This window comes from Gossypium arboreum, chromosome 12, assembly GCF_025698485.1.
Source record: "Gossypium arboreum isolate Shixiya-1 chromosome 12, ASM2569848v2, whole genome shotgun sequence".
Taxonomy (NCBI): domain Eukaryota; kingdom Viridiplantae; phylum Streptophyta; class Magnoliopsida; order Malvales; family Malvaceae; genus Gossypium; species Gossypium arboreum.
In genome coordinates this window covers 10,792,574-10,819,256 of record NC_069081.1, presented here as the reverse complement: position 1 = coordinate 10,819,256, position 26,683 = coordinate 10,792,574, and the positions used below count along the sequence as shown (strand labels likewise).

At 33.0% G+C, this 26,683-nt stretch overlaps 2 protein-coding genes across 4 annotated transcripts; both read left to right on the top strand.

Annotated features, from left to right (window-relative positions):
- The first annotated feature begins 6,608 nt into the window (after positions 1 to 6,608).
- Positions 6,609 to 9,939, top strand: LOC108476769 (5-formyltetrahydrofolate cyclo-ligase, mitochondrial-like). Of its 3 annotated transcripts, XR_001870134.2 has the most exons (8): positions 6,610 to 7,015; positions 7,142 to 7,282; positions 7,390 to 7,539; positions 8,419 to 8,460; positions 8,748 to 8,793; positions 9,113 to 9,183; positions 9,318 to 9,577; positions 9,684 to 9,939. XR_001870134.2 is itself a non-coding variant. In XM_017779088.2 (7 exons), the coding sequence occupies exons 1-7, from the start codon at positions 6,703 to 6,705 to the stop codon at positions 9,452 to 9,454; spliced, it is 900 nt and encodes a 299-aa protein (XP_017634577.1). In that variant the 5' UTR covers positions 6,610 to 6,702; the 3' UTR covers positions 9,455 to 9,939. The 3 variants fall into 3 exon arrangements, 1 of the variants encoding a protein (XP_017634577.1); XR_008276212.1 differs by lacking the exon at positions 9,684 to 9,939 and having other exon boundaries at positions 6,609 to 7,015; positions 8,748 to 8,819; positions 9,318 to 9,353; XM_017779088.2 differs by having other exon boundaries at positions 9,318 to 9,939.
- Positions 9,940 to 16,866: 6,927 nt separating this feature from the next.
- LOC108478850 (receptor-like protein kinase FERONIA) lies at positions 16,867 to 19,894 on the top strand. The gene has a single exon (XM_017781305.2). The coding sequence runs from the start codon at positions 16,977 to 16,979 to the stop codon at positions 19,530 to 19,532; it is 2,556 nt and encodes an 851-aa protein (XP_017636794.1). The 5' UTR covers positions 16,867 to 16,976; the 3' UTR covers positions 19,533 to 19,894.
- The last annotated feature ends 6,789 nt before the right edge of the window (positions 19,895 to 26,683 follow it).

The window sequence follows — 26,683 nt, the reverse complement described above, 5'->3', positions numbered from 1 at the left end:
AGTCAGAACAGAGGATCCAGAAATCACTTTGGCTCTGTTTCACAAGGTTTCAAATATCTCATAAAGTATAATATATATGCCTGTTTTTTTTTATCCATATGAAAATAGACTCATTAAGCTTCAATTTCATAACTTGCTCATCATTTAATTCCATTTATACTATTTTTAGTGATTTTTCGAATTAATGTCATTGCTGCAGCAATATTCTGTTTTAAGGCAAATTTCATCTTTTCATGAGTTGTTATGAACTAGATAACCTATTAAACTTCCATGATATCAAACATGATCTAAATTTAACCATCACCATAACTTATCAATATCAAACATTTTCTCAACCAATCATGGCCATATCATAAAATTATTTACACAAAATAAATATATTGCTATACATGCCATACTTAAGTTTTACAAGCCATTTACCCAGATGAAAGTCCTTTGGATAGTGTGATCGAACCTTCGACCCGTCCCGATTCCCGAGCTGGCTTGTTCAAAACTAAAGTAAATAAAGAGGAGGGAGTAAGCATAAATGCTTAGTAAGTTCATATGTAAATAACAAGTAACATAACAATACAAATATACCAAACAACTTTAGCATGGTATCACCAAAACATATATCATATTTCTAAACATCATTCATCATCTTACTACCTTATCGTTGTTGTATCTATTATCAACCCGAGGGTTAAGAACATACCTGTCCAAAGTGTCCATTTCACAACACTTACCAAAATGTCGCTTGCATCTTAAGTGTTCTTTCATTTCACTAGAAATTTCACCCGTTGAACACATCGGAATACAACTCGGATACACGGATAATTTGCACATAAGTGCCTCATATGTAATCAAGAAATCATGTAACCTGCCCCTAAGTGAACTCGGACTCAACTCAACGAGCTCAGGCGTTCGCATCCATAAGTGAACTCGGACTCAACTCAACGAGTTCGGATGCCTAGTTACATTTCACGAACTCGGACTCAACTCAACGAGTTCGGACATTCGCATCCATAAGTGAACTCGGACTCAACTCAACGAGTTCGGATGCTCAACCATCCTAGTGACATGTCACTTGTATCCTAATCTATTCCTAAGGTTCAAACGGGCTTTTTTTCTCGATCTCACATTGCTGTCTTCCATGGAATATCAAAACCGATACTCGGTAGCAATTCATATTTATCAAGTAGTAAACATAATTTGCATATTACTCAACATTAACCACAAAGCATAATATTTCACGATAAAAAAATCAGCATATCATATAATTAACATCAATAACTTAAAAATAACAATTATGCTACATTATTTACACATGAACTTACCTCGTATGCAAAATTGCTACTTTTACCATTTCGTCCACAACTTGGTATTTTTCCATTTTAGCCCAATTTCAGCTTTTCCTTGCTAATCGAGCTTGGAAGCTTGAAAACCCTAGCCATGGTTTCTCCTTGCTATATTCGCCATGGGGTTGAAGATGAGCAAAATTGGCTTTTAATTTTGTATTTTAATTCATTTTACCCCTAAATGATCAAAATGCCCTTACTACTAAACTTTCCAAAAATTCCATCCATGTCCAATTTTTGTCCATAGACTTAGAAATTGATAAAATTGCCATTTAAGACCTCCTAATTAATATTTCAAAACAATTTCATACTAGAAACTTCTAGAATGTAAGTTTTACAAATTATTCGATTTAGTCCCTAATTTCAATTTAAGCACTTTAAATTTTCACACAATCATGCAATCATATCATAGACCTCAAAATAATCATAAAATAATTATTTCTATCTCAGATTTTGTGATAACGAAACCGCTATTCCGACTAGGCCCAAAATTAGGATATTACATTTAATGTCTTTTGGTTATTGATCAAGAGTTATATCACTTTATTTTTAACAAAGAATTATAACTATAAAGTAATATTACTTGAATAGTTATGAGATATTAATTGAATAATTATGTTTCTTTTAAATAGTGATTATTCAAAAAAATCTATTGAAAGTTATGTAGCTATGAATAGAGAGATAAAAAAAATACTATAAATAGGAGTGGGATATCATTTGGAAAGCATACCAAAAATTCTGAAAAGTTCTTTCAGTCGTTCCTCCATCTTTTATTAGTATTAGATTGTTCTATAAAGAATTACTGCAAAAATTTCTTATAGAAATTGATTTTCTTGTTATACTTTACTCAATGCTCAGTGGACTGTTTTCGTTAGTATAAAATGCAAATAGTCGCCGGGCTTCATTATATCCTCGAGGTCATTTGCTTGAAACTCATTTGCACACCGAGTATAGGTGGGGGCGAATAGAACTTTAAAGATAGTGGTTTGATAAAACTTGTCCTATTGCTTTGTTTTTTTGTTCAAGTTGTTATTCATATTCCATTCGTGTGTTTGAGATTTTTCTCACCAAAATTCTGCACTAACATTTTCTTCTTCCTTTTTTTCACAGTTGTGTGAAACGAACTAGAAGTTAAAACAAGATTTTTAAGGTTTAAACTTTAAAACAAAAAAGGATTACAATATACTAGGAAAATAGGTGGATATTATAAAGCTGATCTGGCGTGTTTAGGTGGCTTAAAATAGTCCTGGTCAACTAAATAATGCGTCAAATTATCATTCTATTAGTGCGTTAATAGTATCTAATAATCGAATTAAAAATAACAATTTTTAAAATTTTCATAATAAAACATAAATTTATTAATAATTAGTTGACTTCTTGTGTAATTTATTTTAAAAATTAAAAATTAAGATGTTATTTGATAAATTGAAAATTAATTACTTAAAATCAAATATTGAATTTGAATTATAGAATTTGTTTAGTATGTTATTTAAAATTAAATTCTAAATATAATTAAACTATTTAATACGTATAAAATTTAAATTATGAACAAATTTAATTTTACTTTTATATAAAAGTTATATTTTACATTTTAAACATTTATAAACAAATATTATATACATATGGAATACGTAATGATCAAGGCTTCAAGTAGATAGGTTTTTTCATATGCTTCACGAATTAGGTCAATTCAAATGAGTCGAATGAACCTCATTTAATTAATTGATCTCCATAAAACCTTCTATGTACATTCATTCCGAATTTTGTTATAATTTATAACAAAGCATAATGTTTTTGTAGAGGTGTGGTAGGGTGTAATGGAAGCTTTCCTTTTTTTCATTTGTACCATACTATAACCATGACAACCTAATGTCTTTCTTTTTTTCAACAATGGCTACAGGGAATTAGCATCCGGTTGTGGGAGTGTTTTAACATTTCCTGTGTTTGGCATGAGTTGATTCTACTATGAATAAGATGTGAAAACAAAGTATTTAATTATTCATAATAGAATCAAAAATTAAAAGCAAGATGCTTACAATGAACAAAAACACAATTGACATGAACCAATTTATGAATAGAATTTAATTTATAAACAAGATAAACTCAAATAATAAAATATAAGAAATTTTAACCTGTTATTGATCTTTTAATTTGAATATTGATGTGAAACAACCCGATTTTCAATGGTCTCGTAAACTTCAGCTTTAGATCGAATTAATTGAGTTGAATTAGTAAATAATTTGAATTTTAAAGTTTTAATGTTTAAATTCATGCATGTTAATAGTAGTTAAGATCATAGTTACTTATGTTGAAATTTTGGTGAAAATTATTGAATTAGACTAAAATTAAGCAATGTTTATATAATTAAATATGTGTAATTAAGGACTTTATTGTAAGAGATGAAAACTTGAGGTTTGATAAAAATAATGGTTGTAGGAAGTCCCTGTACTATATTTACTAAGCCGAATTTAAATTCGACTGGGTAAATTGTGAGAAATGAGTTTTAGGTATTTGGTGTTTAAGAACTAATTCAAATAAAATGCATTCTTGTATATAATATATTGAATTGTATTTGAATGAATTTTCCATATTTTGATTTAATCTCGTAGTTAACGACAACACAAGATCATTCCGGGACAAAGGGAAATTCAAAGCCATAGACGAGTAGATACTCTGGTTTGTGCTCTTATAACTCGAGTTCATTAAATATTTAAATATATATATGTTCGAGAATGATAACTATCAATAAGAATGTATTCCACAGGAACATATATACTTGATTGGGTAAATTTTGATCAATTGATTGATTGAAGATATATATGTTTGATGATATTATATGATTAATAATGATGATAATTGCCCTATTAGCATTGTTAGATAGAGTCACGGGTATAATTGACATTTCATAAGATTTGTATTTATTTAGGTGAGAGATTCAATGCTATGTGCGTACATATTGTGATAATTTTCTAATATCTTGGGGGTCGAGAATATATTACCAACTTAAAATACCTTGTGGGCTCGAGTGTTTTCTTGTGTGATTGTTGGGATCGATGCATTTGTGCTTGATTAGCATTTCTGTGCGTATGTGGTGTGATGGTGAATTGATATATTTGATTTGGTTAATAGGGATTATAATGTAAAAATGATATATTAAACATTTATTGTATTGAAATGAGATATTGATGTTATCATGAAACATGATTTTGATATGTTAAACTAGATGCAAATACCCTAAGGGTGCATCGAAAGTTATATAGAGAAATTGAGCAAAGCATTATTGAGAATAAGATAAAATGATAAATAAACTATCGATATATCTTTGATATTAATATGAAATGGTTAATTGGTTAACTTGAGTATTATGTTAGTTATGTTATTTAAATTTTGTTATGTTTATAATTGAATTCGAGTTATGCTAGCACCATTGAGTATACATTACTTACCATATGGATTTATTTGTTTCTGTGCGTAGGTCTTGGATAAAGTTAAAGAAATTTCGCAATCAAGCATCGAACACTCAAGCTCAGCTCTGAAGTCATTACGACCCTATTTCGTATGTATATATATGATTTGAAGTCATATGGCATGTACCTAGATTGGTTGGCTTGTTACTTAAGTTTGATATTTTTGGTAAGTGACCTATAATATTATTTTGGTTGAATTTTATCTTTTGATTACTACATAATTATGCTTTATTATGTATGTTTGAATGTCCAAATTGGTTGGTTTAATAATGATGTATTGAAGGTTATAATTTGGCAATATTTGAACATGTTTAGGTAGGTTAATTGGATGAATATATTTTGTGGTCCATATTAAGTATGTTTAGGTTCATTTGATTAAGGTTTTGGACACTTAAAAGTGCAACATTTTGACCAACTGGTCATTGAGTTTCGAAATAGAAAGAACAGGTCTTGAGATCACTAGAACAAATTCCATTTAAATTTTGCATTTAAGTGTAGGTCTCAAGACATATTTGTAAAGTCTCGAGATAATTTTTCCTAGGTCTAGTCTTTGTCTCGAGACAGAATAACATCGAAGCTAAATTAATTTTGCCCTGATCTAGGTTTCGTTACATTTGAACATCAAAACAAAAATAGTAAAATATGGGAGGTTGGTCTCGGGACCTAGTCTGGAGACATAAAGGATCTTGCCTAAAGACACAACATGTAGTGTCTCAAGACATGTTAACTTCGAAGCTAAAAATCCCAAAATAATTTGACATGTATCGAGACATGGAGACCCTTATCTCAATACATGAATTTGAAATTTGACTTCTAAGTTTGGATTCGAATCCTAACTTTGAAATTAACCCTTATAACCCCATAATTGATGAAATGAAATCAATGAGTTTACACATGCATGTCTAAGAATTATTTTGATGATTAAATTGAAGGTATTTGTGTTATAATAACTCGAGTTATTTCGGCAACGTAATGTGACATCACAAGTTCGAATTTGACGATTGGGTCAGATATTGAATGTTACATGATGTATTTTTTATTAAATGATAACTAACTCTTTTCTATTTACTATTTTTAACCCTTTTAAGGAAAATCAAAATCTAACAAGTAATTTTTATTTATTTTATACTATCAAACTCATTTAAAATATTAAATTACTTCAAGCTAAAAGCAAACCCTAAATTAAAATGAACATTATCCCAAACCTTTAAAACCATAATCAAATTGCTTGTATCAACAAAAATAATAATCAAGGCCAATTCATAGGCAAACGAAACATTATTTCTCTTTTCTTAGTCGCTGGTCCTTTTTTCATTGTGGCTGTTGGCGCGATCCGCTTTTTATCGATTGTCGTTCGATTTTGGGTAAGTTTGGATGGGCGGTAGAGTGTGGTGCGTTTAGTTTACTTATTGTTTCACGCTATACTATCGTTACATTATTTAATCTCACTATCATCGTTGTTTTTACACTAACTGCAAGTAAACACACCGCCTATCCAAACCCACCCTTTATCTTCTTTCTTTAGTCTCCTTTTGTTAATTTCTTTTCCTTTTTGTATGCTTTTGGCAAAATAATGACCGAATTTTGCCTCCCTCTGTGCACTGTATTGATCGTGTCAAGTTCACTAGTGAAATTTTTTTAAATAAAATTTAACATGCTAGTGACTTAAATAAATTTTTTTGAATAGTTTAGTGTCTTAGATGAAATTTTTGAATAGTTTAATGACCTAATTGTAACTTTTTAAGTGATAAAAACGAAAATTAATCTATAGTTTAGTGACTAATTAGGCAGTTTACCCAAAAAAGCAACTGATTATTTTATTACGTGGCTCAAATCTCCCTTGACCAACCACCCAAGGAACATCAACCATCGGAAAGCAGCCCACCAACGACCATGAAATGGGCGCCATCGATTGCTATCCAAAGTCCAAACTCAAGCTGCAAAGCATGTTTCTTCACCGCAAATCCACTCATCTAATTTCCAAGGCAAAAGAGGTGGTGCTAGTTGCCCACCCCCACCCCCACATCATGCCATCCCCAACCATCCGCTCTTCTGCCGCTAACTTAACCCGCACTATGGCCGCCATAAACAAAGACGGCATTGGAGTCAATCCCCATGAACTGGATGCCATTTTCGAACAAAAACGATCTCTTAGATCCAAAGTACGCAAAGCTCTCAAAAACATGGACCCAATCCTGAGATCACAAGAAGGTAGGTATATTAATTAATACATATATGTATGTATATGAACTGAAGTTTTACTCCTTTATTTATTTGATTGCATTTTAAGTGTTCGGTCATTTGTCTCATCGGGGATTTCTCTGCTTTGGACTTCAGATAATGCTATTCAGAATATTGTTGTAGAATCTTCATGGTTCAAAGCAAGTAAGAGCTTATGTGCGTACGTAAGTTCCCCTGCTTTACTCGAAGTCGGTACTTCAAGGATTATCTCGGAAGTTTTGTCAAGTTCTGCCAAAGGTTTATTTTCTTGTTTTTCTTTGATGGGTTAAGTTTTAGATTTAGATTTAGATTTTGATTGGTACGTTGTTTATTTATTTATTTTTTGTTTCCTTTGAACTTTGAAGAGAGGAAGAAACTTTATGTTCCACGGGTGGAGGACAGGAATAGCAACATGAAAATGCTGATGATATCAAGTGTTAAAGATCTTATTGAAAAATCAATGAACATATTGGAACCAGCCTTGGTAGATTCTGATGGGAACCAACGTGAAGACGGTGCTCTACTCTCCTTATTTGCTTTTCTTTTTCTTTTGTTAAATTGGCGTTCCTACCCTTCCCAAGGTCCATAACATCAATTGTTTCATGTTCATAGCTGTCTTATGCATTATCTAGTATGAATATTTAATGATGCTTGTCTATTTGTCATTTCTTCGGGTGCATGGATTGCTATTTAAGATTGGAAATGGGTTGGGCAGCTAAGCCTAAGACAGTGCATTGCAATTTCTTCTTCAAGTTATTTTGCAAAGCGATTTTGTCACCTAGTTTGTATTATTGTGCATTTCACCATTAGTTGTCTCTTGTTGCCTTTCTAAGTTTAATCAGTTAAATTCAGTTATCTTGGTACAGAGTTATATAGCTAGCAGCTTCTGATTGGACTAAGGAATTGAAGCATCTGCTTGTTTGAATGGCTTTTCTGAGTTCTGATAAAATAATTCATGTTAAGTGTTTATAAGAAGAGATGTATTTCAGAGCAATAAACCATATTCGCTCTATTTATCAGCCATCAGCAATATTTTTATGGTTAATATTCGTAACACCACATCACCTTGTGGATTTAAGGTAGACAAGTTGACTAGATGCTTTTTCTGTCTTCAGGATGTGCATTGGCTGATCCATGTTATGAAAATAAAAAAAGCAATATATATATATATATATATAGTACCTTTTGAGTCTGAACTCTAGGCAATACCAGTTCTTTGCTATTTGAGCTTCAAAATATTGAAAGTTTTAATTTTTTGACATAACCTGGATTATGATCCAAGCCTGTTTCTTAGTTTACTTCATGGAAAATGCTGCATATAACTTTTCGTTGTGAGCCTGACTTATTTTTGTGCATTAGTAAGGCTGCTAACTATTTGGAAGTTCCTGGTGCAGTTATGCAGGCAAGTGATCCAGTGGACCTGTTTATAGTACCTGGTAATTGTCTTCATGTCCAATTCGATGTTTCCCGATCAATGAAGAGTTCGATGCAAAGTTTTTGCCTATGTTGTAGCTTTCATATTTATAATTGCCAATACCTATCCCTCAAAAACAGCATGACAAGAGGGGAAAAAACTAACATTCCCAGCATCCAGACATGATGAAGAGTTGAAGAAGCAAACCATGGAGTGCCTATATCTATATTCACTTTTCTTATTGTGCTTCATTTCACTTTCTGCTGGGAGTGCATGCAAAAACTTTCACTTCATTTCTATTTCTTTCAGGGCTTGCATTTGACAAATCCGGAAGCCGTTTGGGCCGAAGTGGGGGGTGGGTTAACGCTTTTCAACTTTCTGGTTGGTTATATTATTGTTATTCAATTTTGCATTGCATCATTAAGAATCATAGTAATTACAGTCTGTATGGTTCTATTTGCTATATTGGTTTTAATGGTTCTTGTCTTCAGCCATAAATATGTGATTATTAGACTCTATATGACTGGCAGCGCACGAGCGTGAAGTGTTTACCATAGAAGTTCTGTACAAACTTATATATTTCTATTCCTATTTTAGTTTTCATTGTGATTGTGGTTATAAACAATCTTTCTTATGTTTCTCCCTTTATGTCAATTCATGATAATGTCTGGAAGTTACTATGATTTGTTCCTGAAGAACTACCAAGAGCTTACAAAGAAGAAGAGATGGAAGCAGCCCCTTCTTGGTAAGTGCCACTGATGCTGGATGTCCACTCAATTTTGATAGGAATTATAGATGATTCAAAGACCTGATTGCAGCATCGATATAATTGAGCAATATGTTATACTGTTTTATTTGATTGACTATTATTTTTTGCAGTTGCACTGTCATATTCAGTCCAAATTATTGAGGACGGAGGGATACCAATTACTCCATTTGACATTCCCATGGATGCTCTTGTATCTCCTGCTGGGTTCGTTCCAATAAGTGGAGCTGCTTTGAGGAGATGTGAGTGAGCAAAGTTGTCTTGTTTCATCTGGCAATGGCATAACAATTGCGTTTCAGCTCATAGGAGGCTGGCGTCTGAACAAATGAAGCATGGTCAGCATAATAAGTCAAGTGATTTCGAAAATATACAGGTCTGTCTTATTTAACTTTTTCTTATAACTGGAAAGAAACTCAATTGGATGTGACGAAACAGACTTAACCTAAACTTGTCAATCGTGCGGGACGGCTTAATTTCAGATTTGGTCGATTTAGTTCGGGTGATTGGAGTTTCTAAAATTTTTGAATCAATTTTGATTTCAGATCATTTAGGATTGAGGTTAGTTTGTCACTTGACTTATTCGTAATTTTTAATTAGATTATTTCAGTTTGATCATTCAAGTAGTCCAATAATTGTTATGTTCCTGTGGAAACTTTGCACAATGTGTTTCATATTCTTTGTTGTGATGGTAAGCCAAGTTTCATTGGCAATGGCTGAATGGCCCTTCTTTTTAAATGGCAAGACTTGCTAGTATTAATTGATTTTCTTAATTATCATCTCTCTTCTTCACTTCAAATAGCAAGCAAACCAACCTGATGCACAGCCGCCATCACTATTCCCGCAAATATAATCGCCACTCTTCCCCTTTCTCTCCTTACTCAAATCTCCACTTTATTTTTTCAATAAATCCAATGAATACCATGAGATTGTCGACATGAAGACCACAAAAACCCAACCCCTACCCAAAGTGAAAAAAAATCCAGCCATCGGAAACAGAAAATAAAATTGAAGAAAATCAGGGAAAGTACTGATAGTGCAAGCGATGAAACATGCATGAAAGGTAGACATTGTTGAACCAATTAAACATGCGAAAATTTGTAGTCAAATTCTTAATTTAATCCCATTTAAACTTTTTAGTACACTTTTCCCTTCCACGTTGAAATATTTTTCTCTCTTTTCATCGGCTCGATTAGCAGCCGTGGGGTGGAAGGCAATTTCAAAAACGAGTGGACACAACTATTGGGTTAAAAATATTTAATTATGATTATAGTTGTGAAGAGTTTTTAAAGTTGATCATGGGTTGGGTTCTATCGAGGTCTAGCATAATATTAATATAATTTATATTTATTTAAGTTTGGCGGACTTGAAATATGAATTTAAAATTTTACTTAAATCTAACTATATTGGTAAATGTTAGAATTAAGTTATCCGAATCCTTATTTAAATAAAATATAGTGGTAAAATAAAATAAAAGTAAAATCCATATGGAATTACAATTCTTTTATTTTATTTTAGAATAAGGTTATTTAAACCTTATTAAACTCCATTTATTTGATATTGATTAGAATAAGGTGTTTCAATCTTACTACACTCTTATTAAAATATGGTTTTACAAGCCTATAAATAGACATAGTCTATTCCTCTTGTAATAATTCGAATTTGACGTAGTGAATTTTTTTCTCCTCTGCTGTATTTTTTTCCCGAAAGGGTTTCCACGTAAAAATCTGTGTGTTCTTTATTTTTATTTCTCTTTTCTTTGCGATATACTGTCATTGTTGACATTCTATTTTTTACAAATTAGTATCAGAGCTTCCGGGTTGTTCATCTTAATCACGGTAATGGCGTCTTTGAAGTATGAAATTTCCCTGTTGGATCGTAACACTAGATTCACATTGTAGCAGATAAAGATGTAGACAATTCTTACACAGATGGACTTAAAGGAAGCCCTGCTAGGGGTAGATAAGATGCCTTCGACATTGACGGAGGAAGAGAAGAAGTGCAAGGATCGAAAGGCGTTAACACAGTTACATCTACATTTGTCTAATGAAATTTTGCAAGATGTGGTGAAGGAGAAGACCGCCACTGGATTATGGAAGAGGCTGAAACAAATACGTATGTCGAAAACTCTAACCAGCAAGCTGCATATGAAGCAGTGTCTTTATGTTTATCGTTTGGAGGAAGGTGCGTTTGTGTACGAACACTTAACATTGTTTAAAAAAATTCTCTCAAACTTGGAGGCCATGGAGGTTCAATATGATAAGGAAGATCTAGGGCTGATTCTATTTTGTTTGTTGCTTCCGTCTTATTCAACCTTTAAAGACATGATTTTATATAGCCGCGAATCTCTCACAATTGATGAGGTTTATGATTCTTTGACCTCGTATGATAATATGAAGTATTAAGGGAGAGGTGGGAGATAAGATTGGAATGCTGATGATGATCGTAGAAGGACACATGAACGAAATTCTCGCGGTAAATCTAAGGGTAGATCGAAGTCTTCAAACAGAGGTAAAACTTGTAACTTCTACAAGAGGAAAATGCACATTAAATTTGAATGCTATAAGCTATAGAACAAGATCAAAAGGGAGGCTGCGAATCAAAAGGGAAAACGATCAGAAAATTCTGGTGAAGTTGATGTTGTAGAAGGCTACAATGATGGTGAACTTCTAGTCGCTTCTGTCAACAATTCTAAAGTGAGCGAGGAATGGATCTTTGATTCGGGCTACACCTTTCACACAAGTCCCAATCGAGATTGGTTACAACTTAAGAAACAATGTCTGAAGATGTTGTTTTGATGGTAAACAGTGCTTCGTGTAAAATCTTAGGTGTTGGAACAATTAAAGTTAAGATGTTTGATAGAGTTGTCAGAACACTTAGTGACGTACGACATGTTCTAGAATTGAAGAGAAATTTAATTTCGTTGAGTACTCTTAATTCAAAAGGGTACAAATGTACAGCTGAAAGTAAAATTTTGAAGATTTCCAAAGGTTCCCTCATTGTGATGAAAGGGCAGTGAAAAACTATCAAGTTATATGTTCTACAGGGTTCTATTGTTACTGGTGATGCAACTGTCGCTTCATCTTCCTTATCAGATAATGATAATACTAAATTTTGGCATATGCACCTAGGGCATATGAGTGAGAATGACATGACAGAATTGAGTAAAAGAGGACTTCTTGATGGGTAAGGAATTTGTAAACTGAAGTTCTGTGAGTACTGTGTTTTTGGGAAGCAAAAGAGAGTTTGATTCACCAGAGGAATCCATAACACGAAGGGAACGTTGGAGTATATTCATTCTGATTTTTGGGGCCATCCAGAGTGTCTTCGAGAGGTGAAGCTAACTATATGTTAACTTTTATCTTGAAAAACTATGATTGAAAAATAGACGGGAAAAAAAATATCTTCACACATACAATGGCTTAGAGTTCTATTCTGATAAGTTTAATAAACTGTGCAAGTCAGAAAGGATCGTGAGACACTTGATAGTTCATCATATTCCACAGCAAAACAACGCTGTAGAATGAATGAACAGAACGATAATGGAGAAGGTTCGATGTATGTTGTCAAATGCCAACTTATCAAACTCATTTTGGGTCGAAGCAGCCTCTACCGCATTTTTTTATCAACCAATCTCCATTCGTTGCCATTGAGAAAAAAGATTCCACAAGAGGTATGGTCTGGTTATCCTGCTGACTATTCTTATTTAAATATCTTTGGGTGTCCTACGTATGCTCATGTTGATAATGAAAAATTGGAACCAAGATCCATTAAATGTGTTTTTTTTTGTTATAAAGCTGGTGTAAAAGGGTATAAATTACGGTGACCTGAAAATAGAAAAGTTATTATTAACAGAGATGTTGTTTTTGATGAAACTGCTATGCTATCTAACTTATCTCTTAAAGACTCTCCAATAAAGAAAATCAAAAGTAAGAGGAGTATCAGATTAATCCAGAACTTACAATAGAACCGACTCCTCAAGCCAGTACAAAAATTCAGAATAGAATTGCTTCTTCACCATAATACTCTATTGCCAAAAATAGAACTAGAAGAGAAATTAAACCTCTAAAGAAGTATGTCGAGGCTGATCTAGTTGTTTATGCTTTAAATGTGGTAGAAGATATAGATGTAAACTAAGAGCCATCTAATTATTCTGAGGTGGTTAGCTGTGAAGACTCAGAAAAGTGTATGTTTGCTATGCAAGAGGAGATGGAATCACTCCACAAAAATAGAACATAGGATATTGTGAAACTTCCAAAAAGTAAAAAGGTTATTCGTTGTAAACGGGTGTTTAAAAGGAAAGAAAGGACTCTATGAGTTGAATAACCTAGATATAAAGCAAGACTTGTTGCAAAGGGTTACAATCAAATTCCAGGATTGAACTTTACATATGCGTTCTCCCCAATTGTAAAGTATAGTTCGATTCGAGCTTTACTTGATATTGTGGCCATGCATGATTTGAAGCTTGAACAGTTAGATGTAAAAATTGTATTTTTGCATGGAGAACTTGAGGAGGATATTTACATACAACAACTAGAGGGTTTTAAAGTCTCAGAAAAAGAGGACTATATTTGCTTGTTGAAAAAGTCCATTTACGATTTGAAACAGTGACAAAGACATTGGTATAAGAGGTTTGATTCCTTTATGACTTCTAATGATTTCAAAAGAAGTAGCTTCGACAGTTGTGTTTATTTTAAGAAAAACAGTGATGATTCTTGTGTATCTACTCCTTTATGTTGATGACATGTTGATAGCAGTAAAAGATAAATGAGAGATACGAAAGGTCAAAACCTAACTAAGTGAAGAATTTGAGATGAAAGATTTGTGAACAGCAAATAAGATACTTGGTATGGAGATTCTCAGAGATATAAAAACAAGTAAATTATACCTAAGTCAGAAGGGGTACATTGAGAAAGTTCTTTGCAGATTCAATATGCAGAGTGTTAAGCCTGTTAGTACTCTTTTAGTAGCCCATTTCAGACTTTCATTGACTTTGTCTCCACAATCAGATGATGAGATTGAGTACATGTCACATATTCCATACTCTATTGTAGTGGGATCTCTCATGTATGCTATGGTTTGTTCATGTTCAGATTTATCAGATGCAGTCAGTGTAGTTAACAGATACATGACGAATCTCGGTAAAGAAAACTGGAAAGAAGTTCAGTAGATTTTAAGATACTTAAGAGGTACTAATGATGTTTGCTTATAGTTTGGAAGAACTAGAGATGGAGTCATTGGGTATGTTGATGCTGATTTTGCTAGAGACCTTGATAGAAGAGGATCTCTCATTAGTTACGTCTTTACAATCGGAGGTTATGCAATCAGTTGGAAAGCCACTTTTCAAACTATAGTCGTTTTGTCTACCACTGAAGTTGAGTACATGGCGATTACTGAGGCTTGTAAAGAAGTATTTGGTTGAAGGGACTCTTTAGTGAATTCAACGAAGACTTTCAAATCAGTATAGTATTTTGTGACAGTCAGAGTGTCATCTTCCTTACAAAAGATCAAATATTTCATGAGAGAACAAAACACATTGATTTCGTATCATTTTGTTTATGATATTATTACTCGTGGCGATATTGTTGTGAGCAAAATTAGTATTAATGAAAATCCTGCAGATATAATGACTAAGTCACTTCCTATAACCAATCTTGAGCATTGCTTAGACTTGGTTGGTGTTCATTGTTGAAGTTAAACCCTTATGGGGTTTTATGGAAGAGATGGAGAACTTGTTCGTTGAGAGTTCGTGATGAAGAACTTTTTCATTGAGAATTGGTGTCAAGATAGAGATTGTTAGAATTAAGTGACCCGAATCCTTATTTAAATAAAATAAAATGGTAAAATAAAATAAACGTAAAATCCATATAGAACTACAATTCTTTTATTTTATCTTAGAATAAGATTTTTTATACCTTATTAAACTCCATCTATTTGATTAAAATAAGGTCTTTCAATCTTACTATACTCTTATTAGAATATGGTTTTACAAGCCTATAAATAAATATAGTCTATTCCTCTTGTAATAATTTAAATTCGACATAGTAAATTTTCTTCTCATCTGCCTGTGTTTTTTTCCCGAAAAGGTTTCCACGTAAAAATCTGTGTGTTCTTTATTTTTATTTCTCTTTTCTTTGCGATATATTGTCATTATTGACATTCTATTTTTTTACAGTAAATAATTAGTTCAAGCTCATTACAGGTTTGCTTATATTACTTTAAAAAATTTAAAATATTTTTTTATTATTTTTAATTTAATATTTAATTATGATATTTTTATTTATTAAAATTTTATATATAGGCATCGTAACATTTTTTTAATGTTTACATTATAGTAATATTATAGATTTAATTTTTGTGTTATAAATTACATAATATATAAAAATAACATAAAATAAATTTTGCAAAGTAAAAAACAGGTTGGGCTCAAGCTTTGAATTCAAGCCCGAGCCCGACTCATATTCTAAATGAACTTATTTTTTTTGTCCAAACTCATTTTTTAAGCCTAATATTTTTGTTCAAATCCTCCCAAATTTTGAATGGGCCTTTAGGCTTAGGCAGGTAATCTGATCCATAACCAATTCTACTCACCTTATCCTTTAATTGCCCATTTCGAGGGTTCGATCACCACCAATGGAAATGGAATACATTTCATGGCCAATTGTTTGCCTTTTCAAGAGTACTCTTGGTGAAGGGATTAGTCACTGATACAAGCGGTGGATATCTTGATTTCAACAAAAAATATTTAATTATATTTTTTAAAATATTTTTTTTATTTTTGAGATTATTTTTTATTTTTATAAAATTTAAAATTTATATACATTTAATAAAAATTATATCTTTTATAAAAAGAAATAAAGGTGGCGCGACTACCAATCTTTTAATGCGTATTAGAATAATGGAGTAAAAACTATAAAATTATTTAGATATCAAATTGAAAAAAATAAATAAATACAAATGTAAGAAAGTGAATACATTTTTAATTTTAATCCTAATTCGTTTTTCTACTACTTTAGCCTTCAACCTTAGAATTTTACTCAAATTATTGTCTTGAATGGAAAAATTAATTAAATTGTTAAAATTTTAATGGCATTGATACAATAACCTTTATGATGTATAATTAAATGATGACATGTATGATTTTTTAAATATTTTATTTACCTTTTAAAATTTTTATAAAGTATATATGGATCTTCACATGAGTTACTACATCAGCATCAATAAATTTTAACAGTAAAAATAATTTAATTAAAATTTAAAGATAGAAAATTAAAGTTTATTCAAAAGGAAAATCAAAGTCATTATTCCTTTTGGAAGTTTTTTTTCCACACAAAAGGTGAGATGCGCATTGGCGCTTTATTTTTACAAAATAAGAAAAAAGAAAAACGAGTAATAGATTTGTATATGAGTTAGAATCTATTATTATTAATAATTTCGTATAATAGATATTGGAGAGTTAACATTATTTGAATAATAATTGAAATATTATATATTAATTAGGGATATAAATAATTATATTTATTTGATGTAATAATAAATTAATATATTTATTTAAATGTATATAATTAAAATTATACTAAAATTATAGTAAATATGTAACGAAATTCACATAAATTTTAATCTGCTATTCTTCGGTCTTTTTGACACGCTTAGCAGAGTCATACGCGTCCCCTCGTTTCACCTACAGTTCCATATTTCTCACCTAAGTTAATACAATGATAATTAACTTTAAGTAGTTAATAGACCAATCTTCCTCTCCAGCCAAAAGTATCCCCATGAATTCTCCAACAAACCCCCAATTTGTTCACTTCTTCTTCATCTTCATCAATTACCTCTGTTTCACAGATGCTGAAAATATCTTCCTTAACTGTGGTTCCTCTAGTAATTCAATTGACCTCAACGGCCGTGAATGGGCCGGTGATTCTTCCCCTGGCTCAAAGTTTATTGCCTCTCATCAACCAAATGAGACATCTATAGTCTCAAAAGCCACTAACTTGAACCCCTCGATTGATCCAGTTCCTTATTTGACTGCTCGAATTTTTCAGTCTCCATTCACTTACTCTTTCCCGGTTACTCCAGGCCACAAATTCCTGCGCTTGTTTTTTAATCCTAGCGCTTACCATGGATTTCAAAGTCCCGGCAACTTCTTCACTGTTACTGCTGGGCCTTTCACCCTCCTTACACACTTTAGTCCTTCTCTTACTGCTCAGTCTTTGGGGTTGAAAACTTTGGATAAAGAATTCTGTTTACACATACAAGAAAACCAGGTTTTAAACATAACGTTTTCTCCTTCTTTGGTTCCTTTGGGTGCTTTTGCTTTCGTAAATGGGATTGAGATTATCTCTATGCCCACTGATCTTTATTACAAATCAAGAGCTAGACCCATGCCAAATGGGTTTGCCGTTCCAAACAGTACAGCCCTTGAACTGATGCACCGGTTAAACATTGGTGGGGATTCTATTTCGCCGGCTAATGACTCAGGCTTGTATCGGAGATGGTTAGACGACGAGGCCTGTTTCGTAGGTTCAGGCGACCGTGTTGTCAATTCAACTGCTCCAATTAAATACTGGAAGATTGCTCCTTATGTTGCACCTGCAAGGGTTTATCAAACAGCACGGTGCACAAACAAACAGAAGAGCCTTTCCTGGAATTTGACCGTTGATTCAGGGTTTACATACTTTGTAAGACTTCACTTGTGTGAACTTCACAATCACCCCGAGGTAACAAAGCATGGAAGGAACAAGTTTGTTGTAAGAATTGGAAATGGAAAGACTAAGGCTGTGGAAGATGTGATTACTTGGAGTGGGAGAAGGGGGGTTGCTGTTTACAGAGATCATGTTGTCAAGATGCCAAAGGTAGGAAACTATGGTAAAACTCATCTTTTTTTATCTTTGGGAAACAACAATGGCAACAATAAGTTAAGAGCTTTAAACTCTGATCCTATCTTAAATGGTTTAGAAGTTTTTAAGCTCAGTGACTCTCAAGGCAATCTTGCAGCTGGAGTAAATCCAGTTTCCAAGATCCCAGAAGCTGACAAGTCTAGGGACAGAAAATTGGTGTTCATCATCAGCGGGGCGACGCTGGCTGCTTTCACTCTCATCTTGCTACTTGGTCTCACTATTTTTATTTTGAGGAGAAAGGAAAGCAACGAGAAGGACAAGTCTGTGACACTAAGAGGACTTTGCAGACGCTTCACATTGGAAGAACTCCGAGATGCCACCAACAACTTTGACAGAGCTCTAGTGATTGGCAATGGTGGTTTCGGTAGAGTTTTCAAAGGCTGCATAGACGGTGGAACTCCTGTAGCTATAAAGGCACTGAAGCCAACATCAACTCAAGGTTCCAAGGAGTTCGAGACCGAAATCAAAATGCTATCTGATCTCCGGTACCGGCATCTGGTATCTCTAATAGGTTGTTGTGATGAAGGTGTGAAGATCATTGTTTATGAGTACATGCCAGGGGGAACACTCCGGGATCATCTCTACAGCACAAAGGGTCCTCCATTGTCATGGAAACAAAGACTTGAAATCAGCATTGGTGTTGCCCGTGGGATTAAATACCTTCACGGCCAAAACACCAAGATCATCCACAGGGATATCAAGCCCAGCAACATTCTCTTAGACGATAATTTGGTTTCCAAGGTTTCAGATTTTGGTCTATCCAGATTTGGACCGACAAGCTTATCACGCAGCCATGTCACAACTGGTGTTAGGGGTACGTTCGGGTACGTAGACCCTGAGTACTTTGAAACTAGTCGCCTATCAGTGAAGTCCGATGTGTATAGCTTTGGGGTAGTTCTATTTGAGATGCTATGTGCAAGACCGGCAGTGGATTTAAGGCTCGATGATGAACAGCCAACCCTGGCAGAGTGGGTTCGGCGTTGCATCAAAGTTGGCAAGCTTAAACAGATTATGGATCCCAATCTTAAAGGTCAGATATCTCCAGGGTGCTTGAAAGCATACTTAGGTATTGCTTTAAAGTGCCTGAACAATGATAGGCATAAACGGCCAACAATGGCTGCAGTGTTGAAGAAACTGAAGCGTGCTTTAGAATTACAAGAGTGCACTGATGCAGCTTCGGATGATGATGGTGAAGATGAAGAAGAAATCATGAACAACAATGACAAGCAACTATTTTTAAAACCAAACAAAAATGCCAAGGTGGTCCATTCTTGTCCAACATTTTGGAACAAAACAATATCTCGAAAGGAACTATTGAGGTTTCTGAGCGACAGGGCAGGGTTGAAATGGTCTACACCACCTTCCTTGTCTGGTCTCAAGACCCTTTGTTATAGTGTTTCAAGTTATGGTACCATGTCCGGCGAGCTTTAAGGGAGGATTAATGGATCCAATCTTTTTTGATGTGGATGATGCTTGCAAATTATGAAGATTCGTTTCAACCTTAGGGTTTAGGGTTATGGGTGAGCAAAGTAGAGTGTGGAACATGAAAGGATCAATAATTGTGGTTTGACTATAAGGGAAAGCAAAGCTGTGTCTTTTTTTATTATTAAGGAAGGCATACGGTTCTATTTTTCTTTTCTAAAGGCGGTTGTTGTTTTGCGTAAAGATATCCTTTTTGTAAAGCAATGTCGGATGGGATGACTCCTATGTCTCTCCTTCACTATTGCTAAACTTGGACCCATTTCCAACCTTACTTGACCAAAAAGTTTGCACCAAATATTTTTGGAAGAAAATGTGTTTATTTGAAAATGAGAGATTTTTACCCATTCAACCCATAATAAGGTAATACCAAAATTTCTAACGGTTTACTTTAATTCATGACCTGTGGTGTCCTATTGTTAGATTCAAAAACTTTTATCCTTAATAAATCTAAGAATAAATATTTTTTTTTGTGTATATTAAAACATATTATCTAATGTATTATTTGAGAAATATTTTAGATTTTCAATCTAAAACATTTTAATAATTTCTATTTTAATTTTAATTGGTATATTCAAATATAAATATAAAATATAGAATTTTTATATAATTTTAAAATTGACAAGTAAATAGGAAACTAAATTTATTTTTAAAAAGACATTTTAAAAATTAGGATTTAAATAGTTTATATAGGTTTTAAATAATTAAATAGAAATTAATATGTTTTTTTCTAGATCCATTACAAATTTTGTAGTTCTATATAAGCACAAATAATAATCGATTAGGACATTAAATATTTTGAAAAACCAACAAAATACTTATATATATAAATAAATTATAATGAATTAACAAAAATCTAAGCGAAATAAAATTTTGTGACAAATACTAAAATATGTATCAGTTAGAAGTTCTGGAAATATGTTGGAGATATTGGTCTGCTTTAGAACAATAATTCTGTAAAAGAAAGTTCATTTTGTATTTGATCAGAGAATTGATTATACGTGAGAAATTTTGCTATTTGATTTAGGGTTTTCGGTACTCATTGCTGATAAGGTTTGGAACTGTGCTGGCAATGTTGGTGTTCATAAGAACAATTGTGTAAAAAAAGAAGGGAAATTTGGTATTCTGTTATTATTTTTTGTATCCCTAAGGAATCATTTGGTATTTGTTCAGAGATTTAGTTATATGTGAGAAATTTTGCTATTTCTTATAAGATTTTTGGTACCCTTACAAATTATTGTATGTTATTATAGTTTACATAAACTTAAATGGAATAACAACATTTGTAAAGGATTCTCAAATCCCTAACGCAATACCCAAATTTCTAAGGGATGCACAATATTTTAGAGATCCCCTTTTGGGAATGATTTTTCACTTTTGAACTATGAAATCTCCATTATTGGAAATTCCATCGTTTAAGATTTCATGATCAAATATTAGTGTTAGCATAAATTTGAAAGTATTACAAGGAAATTCAGAATTCTTGTGAGTTTCAAAATTGTTTAGTACACACTATATTTTCATAAGTATTTGCCAAAAAAAACTTGATTTTTTTTTGGCAAATTCATGTGAGGAAAGAAGAAGAAGAGTTCCTCAGCTAGAAAACCAGGTTTGTAATACCCCTATCCCGTATCCGTCGCTGGAACAGGGTTACGAAGTGTTACCGATACTTACAAATCAAATAAATATATATTTCTCATCATATAGTATACATATCATAAATCAATCATTAAGTCTCTTATATGAGCCCTCAAGACCCAAAATATACATTAGAAACAAGTCAGGACTAAACTGGGTATTCAGAAAATTTTTCGAAAAACATCAAAATTTTTCTAAGGTGCTGGGGACATATGCCAGTGTGGCCAGGCCGTGTGGGCATTCAAAATAGGGCACACAGCTGTGTCCCAACTCGTGTTCAAACTTGGGTGCTCTTTGACTTGAGTCACACAGCCAAACCACACGCCCGTGTGCTAAGTCGTGTGAGCATGCTGACTTGTAATATTAAGGTGCAGGGGTCACATGACCAAGCCACACGCTCGTGTGCTAGGCCGTGTGAATAATTCGAGTATACTGACTTGTACAGTTTCTAAGTTACAAGGGACACAAGGCCGTGTCACTTGGCCGTGTGTCACACACGGCTGAGACACACGCCCGTGCCTCTGCTCATGTGGACGAAAATAGGCCATTTCAAGGCCACATTCCTCACCCATTTCGGTATCAACCTGAATACAACATTTTAACACATCAATAAACCCCAACCAAGCAATCAAAGTAAGCCAAAATCATGTTTTAAACATAAAAAATCATCACATATGCCCAAATACCCAAACTTACCTATTTAATCCATTTAACCATTCTATCAAAGTTCATCACAATTTAAATATACACAAACATATATCATTCACATCAACATTATTAATATGCCTCATTCTCAAATCAATATATATATATATATATATATATATATATATATATATAAGTTGATTATATAAACAAAATATATTTCATAACATTTACACAAGCCAGCCTTTAATCAAATCCACACAAACCCTATACATGCCATATAAACCATATTGAATGTTTCAAAAACTACTGGAATAAGTTGGATAGTGTGACTTGAGTGTTGATCCAATCTCCCAACCTCTCGAAAATCTACAAAGACATTAAACAACACAAGTAAGCTTAATGAAGCTTAGTAAGTTCGACAGATTAAACATAAATCTTACCGAACCTACTATAACAAATCAAATAAACAAAATTATTCATGCAATTTCCCTATCAATCACAACTTCAATCAATGAATACACTTGTTTCAAATCAATATAAAAAATAATAATATGTCTTTCAATTCCAATATATAAATCACCTTACCAAATTCTTCCCAAATCGGAGAATGACTTATGGATAAGAGTACATTATTTTTAGAAGCCTGAAAGCTGAACAGAAGCTCATGAGAGCTAAATAGAAGCTCATAAGAGCTAACAAAAACCCATAAGGGTTTAACAAAAGCTCGTAAGAGCTGAATAGAAACTCATATGAGTTAAACAGAAGCTCAAAAGAGCTAAACAGAAAGTAAAACACGAGAGTTCACAACAAATGCTGAACCCTGGTTTACTTGGGTAATTTTCCGTTGTTTTCCTCCAATATCGCTATGCGCCGCATAACGAATAAACTCAAGTCCCGCATTTCATTTAATCTGAATATTCAATACAAAATTATAACTTCAACAATAATTCATTTTCAAAAATAGAACAAATATATAACACCATTCATCAAATCAATATAATTATTAAAGTTTAACCGTACGAACTTACCTGGATTGATTTGTAGTATTTGCAGAAGTTTAAGGACTATTCCGCTACAGGATCTTGATCTAAAATATAAAATTACTCATTCATTAGCATATATTTCAGTTCCAATCCATTTAAAAATTAATATCCTTCAATTTTTTAAATTTACACAATTACCCCAAACTTTTACAACTTTTGCAATTTAGTCCCTTAACTAGTTAATCTACCAAATTAACTAATTTTTCTCAAATAATAATTTATCTAAACATTCTAGGCCATCATACAACCCTTAATAAAATATATATTTAATACCAAACTCCAATATTTTAACCTTTTCACAATTTGATCCTAAAATCAATATTTAACATAATCACTTTTTTAAATCATCATACAACAAAATGAAAGATCTAAATCCATGTTATTCATCAAAAACATCTTATATTCATCAATGTAAACTTCCAAATTATCAATAAAATAAAAAACTAAGGTAAGATTTAGTTGGACTTAATTGTAAAAATCTCAAAAACATAAAAATTACAAGAAAATAGTAAGAATTGAACTCACATGAAGCAAAAAAAATGCAAAACCAGCTTAAACTCTCTCTCCCATGGCTGTTTGGCCGAAATTTAGAAGATGAATAGCCTAGAAACTTTTAGATTTCAATTTGTGATTTTCTAGTTTCACAAAATTTACAAGTTTGCCATTAAATGGCTTGTTTTATTATTTTTTCTTACTTATGCCACCTCATCTATCCAACTTAGGTCTATTTATTCCTTAAGTCCTCCCTTGTTTACCAATTAAGCCATTTAATCACTATTTCTTGTAATTAACAAGTTTTTCACCTTTTTCAATTTAGTCCTTAATTAATTAGCTATCAAAACATTAAAATTTTATAACGAAACTTTAATATTACCTTAATGAAATTCCATAAATATTTATAAAAATATTTATGGCTCGATTTATAGAAACGAGGTCTCAATACCTCATTTTCTAAAACCACTTGACCTAGGATTTTACCACTCAAACCTAATAGTTCATTATAAAACATAAATTAACAATTCAAAAATCTTTTTAAGCCACATTTGACTCGTAAATACTAAATAATACAATTTACGAACTTACTTGTCGGATTTGGTGGCATCGAACCACTATTTCTGACACCATTAAAAAATTGAGCTATTACAAGGTTTTTCTTGTTACTCCCAAACCTAGCAAGAAAAGGAAGATATTGGATGAAAGCTCTCATGATTCCTCCATTGAATCTAGCTCTGACTCAAGCTCTGAAGAAAATGTCCCTCTGCTGTCTATAATGAGAGCTACGACCAAACGTCCTAATGTAACTCTACTGCTTCCCAAAGGAATACTAGGATGAAGGAAGTAGGTGTCCCAAAACTCTTAACTCAAGCCACTGAAGCAACAATGAGACAAAAAGAAAGAATTATAGATATTCAAAATAGAATTTTCTAGGATACTACCTGTCTTAAAAGGTATACCGCCTTGATCTTAAAGCATTTTTATTAAGGAGAAAAATATGGAAGAGATCAGTTTTGTTGATCATGGCATCGATGTCATTCTCTAGAACTCTAGTTTATTGGGCATTATAGGTTATGTTAAGCGCTATGTTAAGAATGTTGTATTGGAGTTCTTGCTAACATGAACATGAGCATATATGATAATAACAACAGTGTAACACTCTATATCCAACCCGATCACCAAACCCTAGTACTGGATGATACAAAGACCCAAATAACTTAACGATGTTTTTTATTCTATTCTTATTACATTTTTAAATGCTTAAATTGTAGTACCCCAAACCCGGCCCAGACGTTAAGGCCGAATCCGACATGCTACTTTGAAGTCAAAAACCCGTGTTCCCTTTTTAGTGTTTTAAAAAAAAAAGCTGAATTTTGTCAAACTAACCAAATGAATGGAAGCTGGGCACCAGGTAGGTATCCATAACAGAGGAGGTGAGCCATGAAGGCCGCTTAAGTACCAAGCTCTCCGATTGGATCCAATCCTAGACATGTCCACATCCATTGCCACACTTGGTTATAACAAGTTGAAATTTCTTTGAGTGGTTATCTTTGGTAAATTGAATATTCGTGTCATCATGTTATTTAAAAAATATCGTTTTGAAATCGTGCCCTAAGTCTAGCCCATTTGCATTATTATTATCCATCAATTTAAAGTTGTTTAAAATAATATAATCTCAGAAAATCAAAGAAGAAAATAAAGTTAAAATGGCCTTATTACAACCCAAAACTTAAATAGTAATTAAAAATAACTTAAGAAAACCAGTCTTTTTCAAACCCAAAAGTTTTCACAATGGCCACTCTGAATCCCTCCGGCTCCAAGTCACCCACATCAAGACTCACCGCAAGGTTAAAGAAGGGTGAGTTTGGGAAACTCAGTGTAAGGAAAACCCATTCAAAGCCCAAGTCACTCAAGCCCATTGGGCCTAAGCCCATTCAAGTAATAGATGGTACTGGCGAGCCCTTTTCAGATTACAATAAAACGGGCCTTAGCCCTTATTCAGATAACAAGATGGCTCATAGGCCCATTTCAAAATACATGCAACATCAGTAAACATATGCAAGCCCATTTGGGAGACTACTCAACCCACCAACCACTACACTCCACCGTACCAGCCATACACTCCATGTGGGGAATAGCTCAACCCACCCATTTAAACTCTCCACATTCTTGCCTTGCTGCTCGATTATCATAGAATTGAGGCAAAGCCTCCAAGACGTGGACAAGCCACTTTCAGTACTTCCTCCGTCAATATCCCAGTCCCATGCATCAGATAATAACAACATGGCATGCAGTAAATAACAACAGTCAAACATGCATTTAGGTCAATTTAACCCTAGGGGTATTTCGGTAATTTATCTCCTAAGGGTAAAACTATAAATTTTCCACTTTTAAAGGTATTTCAATAATTTATCTATTTTAGGGTTTTTCATGCATATTCCTACCTTTCACGTACTAACAGAATCACTACCGAGGGTTCTTACCGAATTGGGCCCGTTGGCCCATCATTCCAATTTTGGCCCATTAAGCCCAAAAATATCGAGGCACAGAAATCATGCACTTTGCAGTCCAAACATTGCAGCTTACCAAAAACATTAATCGATTTACCTCACGAGCATTCGCACACTTGCAAATCTACAAAATACCGATTTTCAGTATTTCGGCTTTTCGACTTTTGCCGATCTAGACTAAGAAAGAGGGTATTAGTTACACACTTGTTTGCGACGATATGTTGACGAGATCCACACACGAACCGCCTACAATTGGATTACTAACACGTTAATCTAACTATTCAAATACAAACTACATATTAACCCCTTACAATATTCGGCCAACCACACCTACAGATCATAGTGAGCTTATAAGAAATTAATAAGCAACTCATTAACAAATTTTTGTCAATGTTTACCACTTAATCATAATTTCACTGCAAGCTGTCTTCCTGAGCAACAGTCACTAAATCATTTATAACTAGAGCTACGAAACTCTAAATAAAGTGTTGTTAATTTTCCCTAAAAATAGACTCATATATCTTCTATCCATAAAATTTTCAGAATTTTTGGTTTAGCCAATAAATACCAGATTTTTCTCAAAGTTTCCCATGTTTCACTGTTTGACTAATCTGACCACTCTTCATTACGAATCAAATTTCTCATTGTACAGAATTCAAAATATGTTCTAGTTTATTTCATTTGAAACTAGACTCATTAAGCTTTAATTACATAATTTATTCAGCTTCTAATTCATCTCCCACAATTTATGGTGATTTTCCAAAGTCAC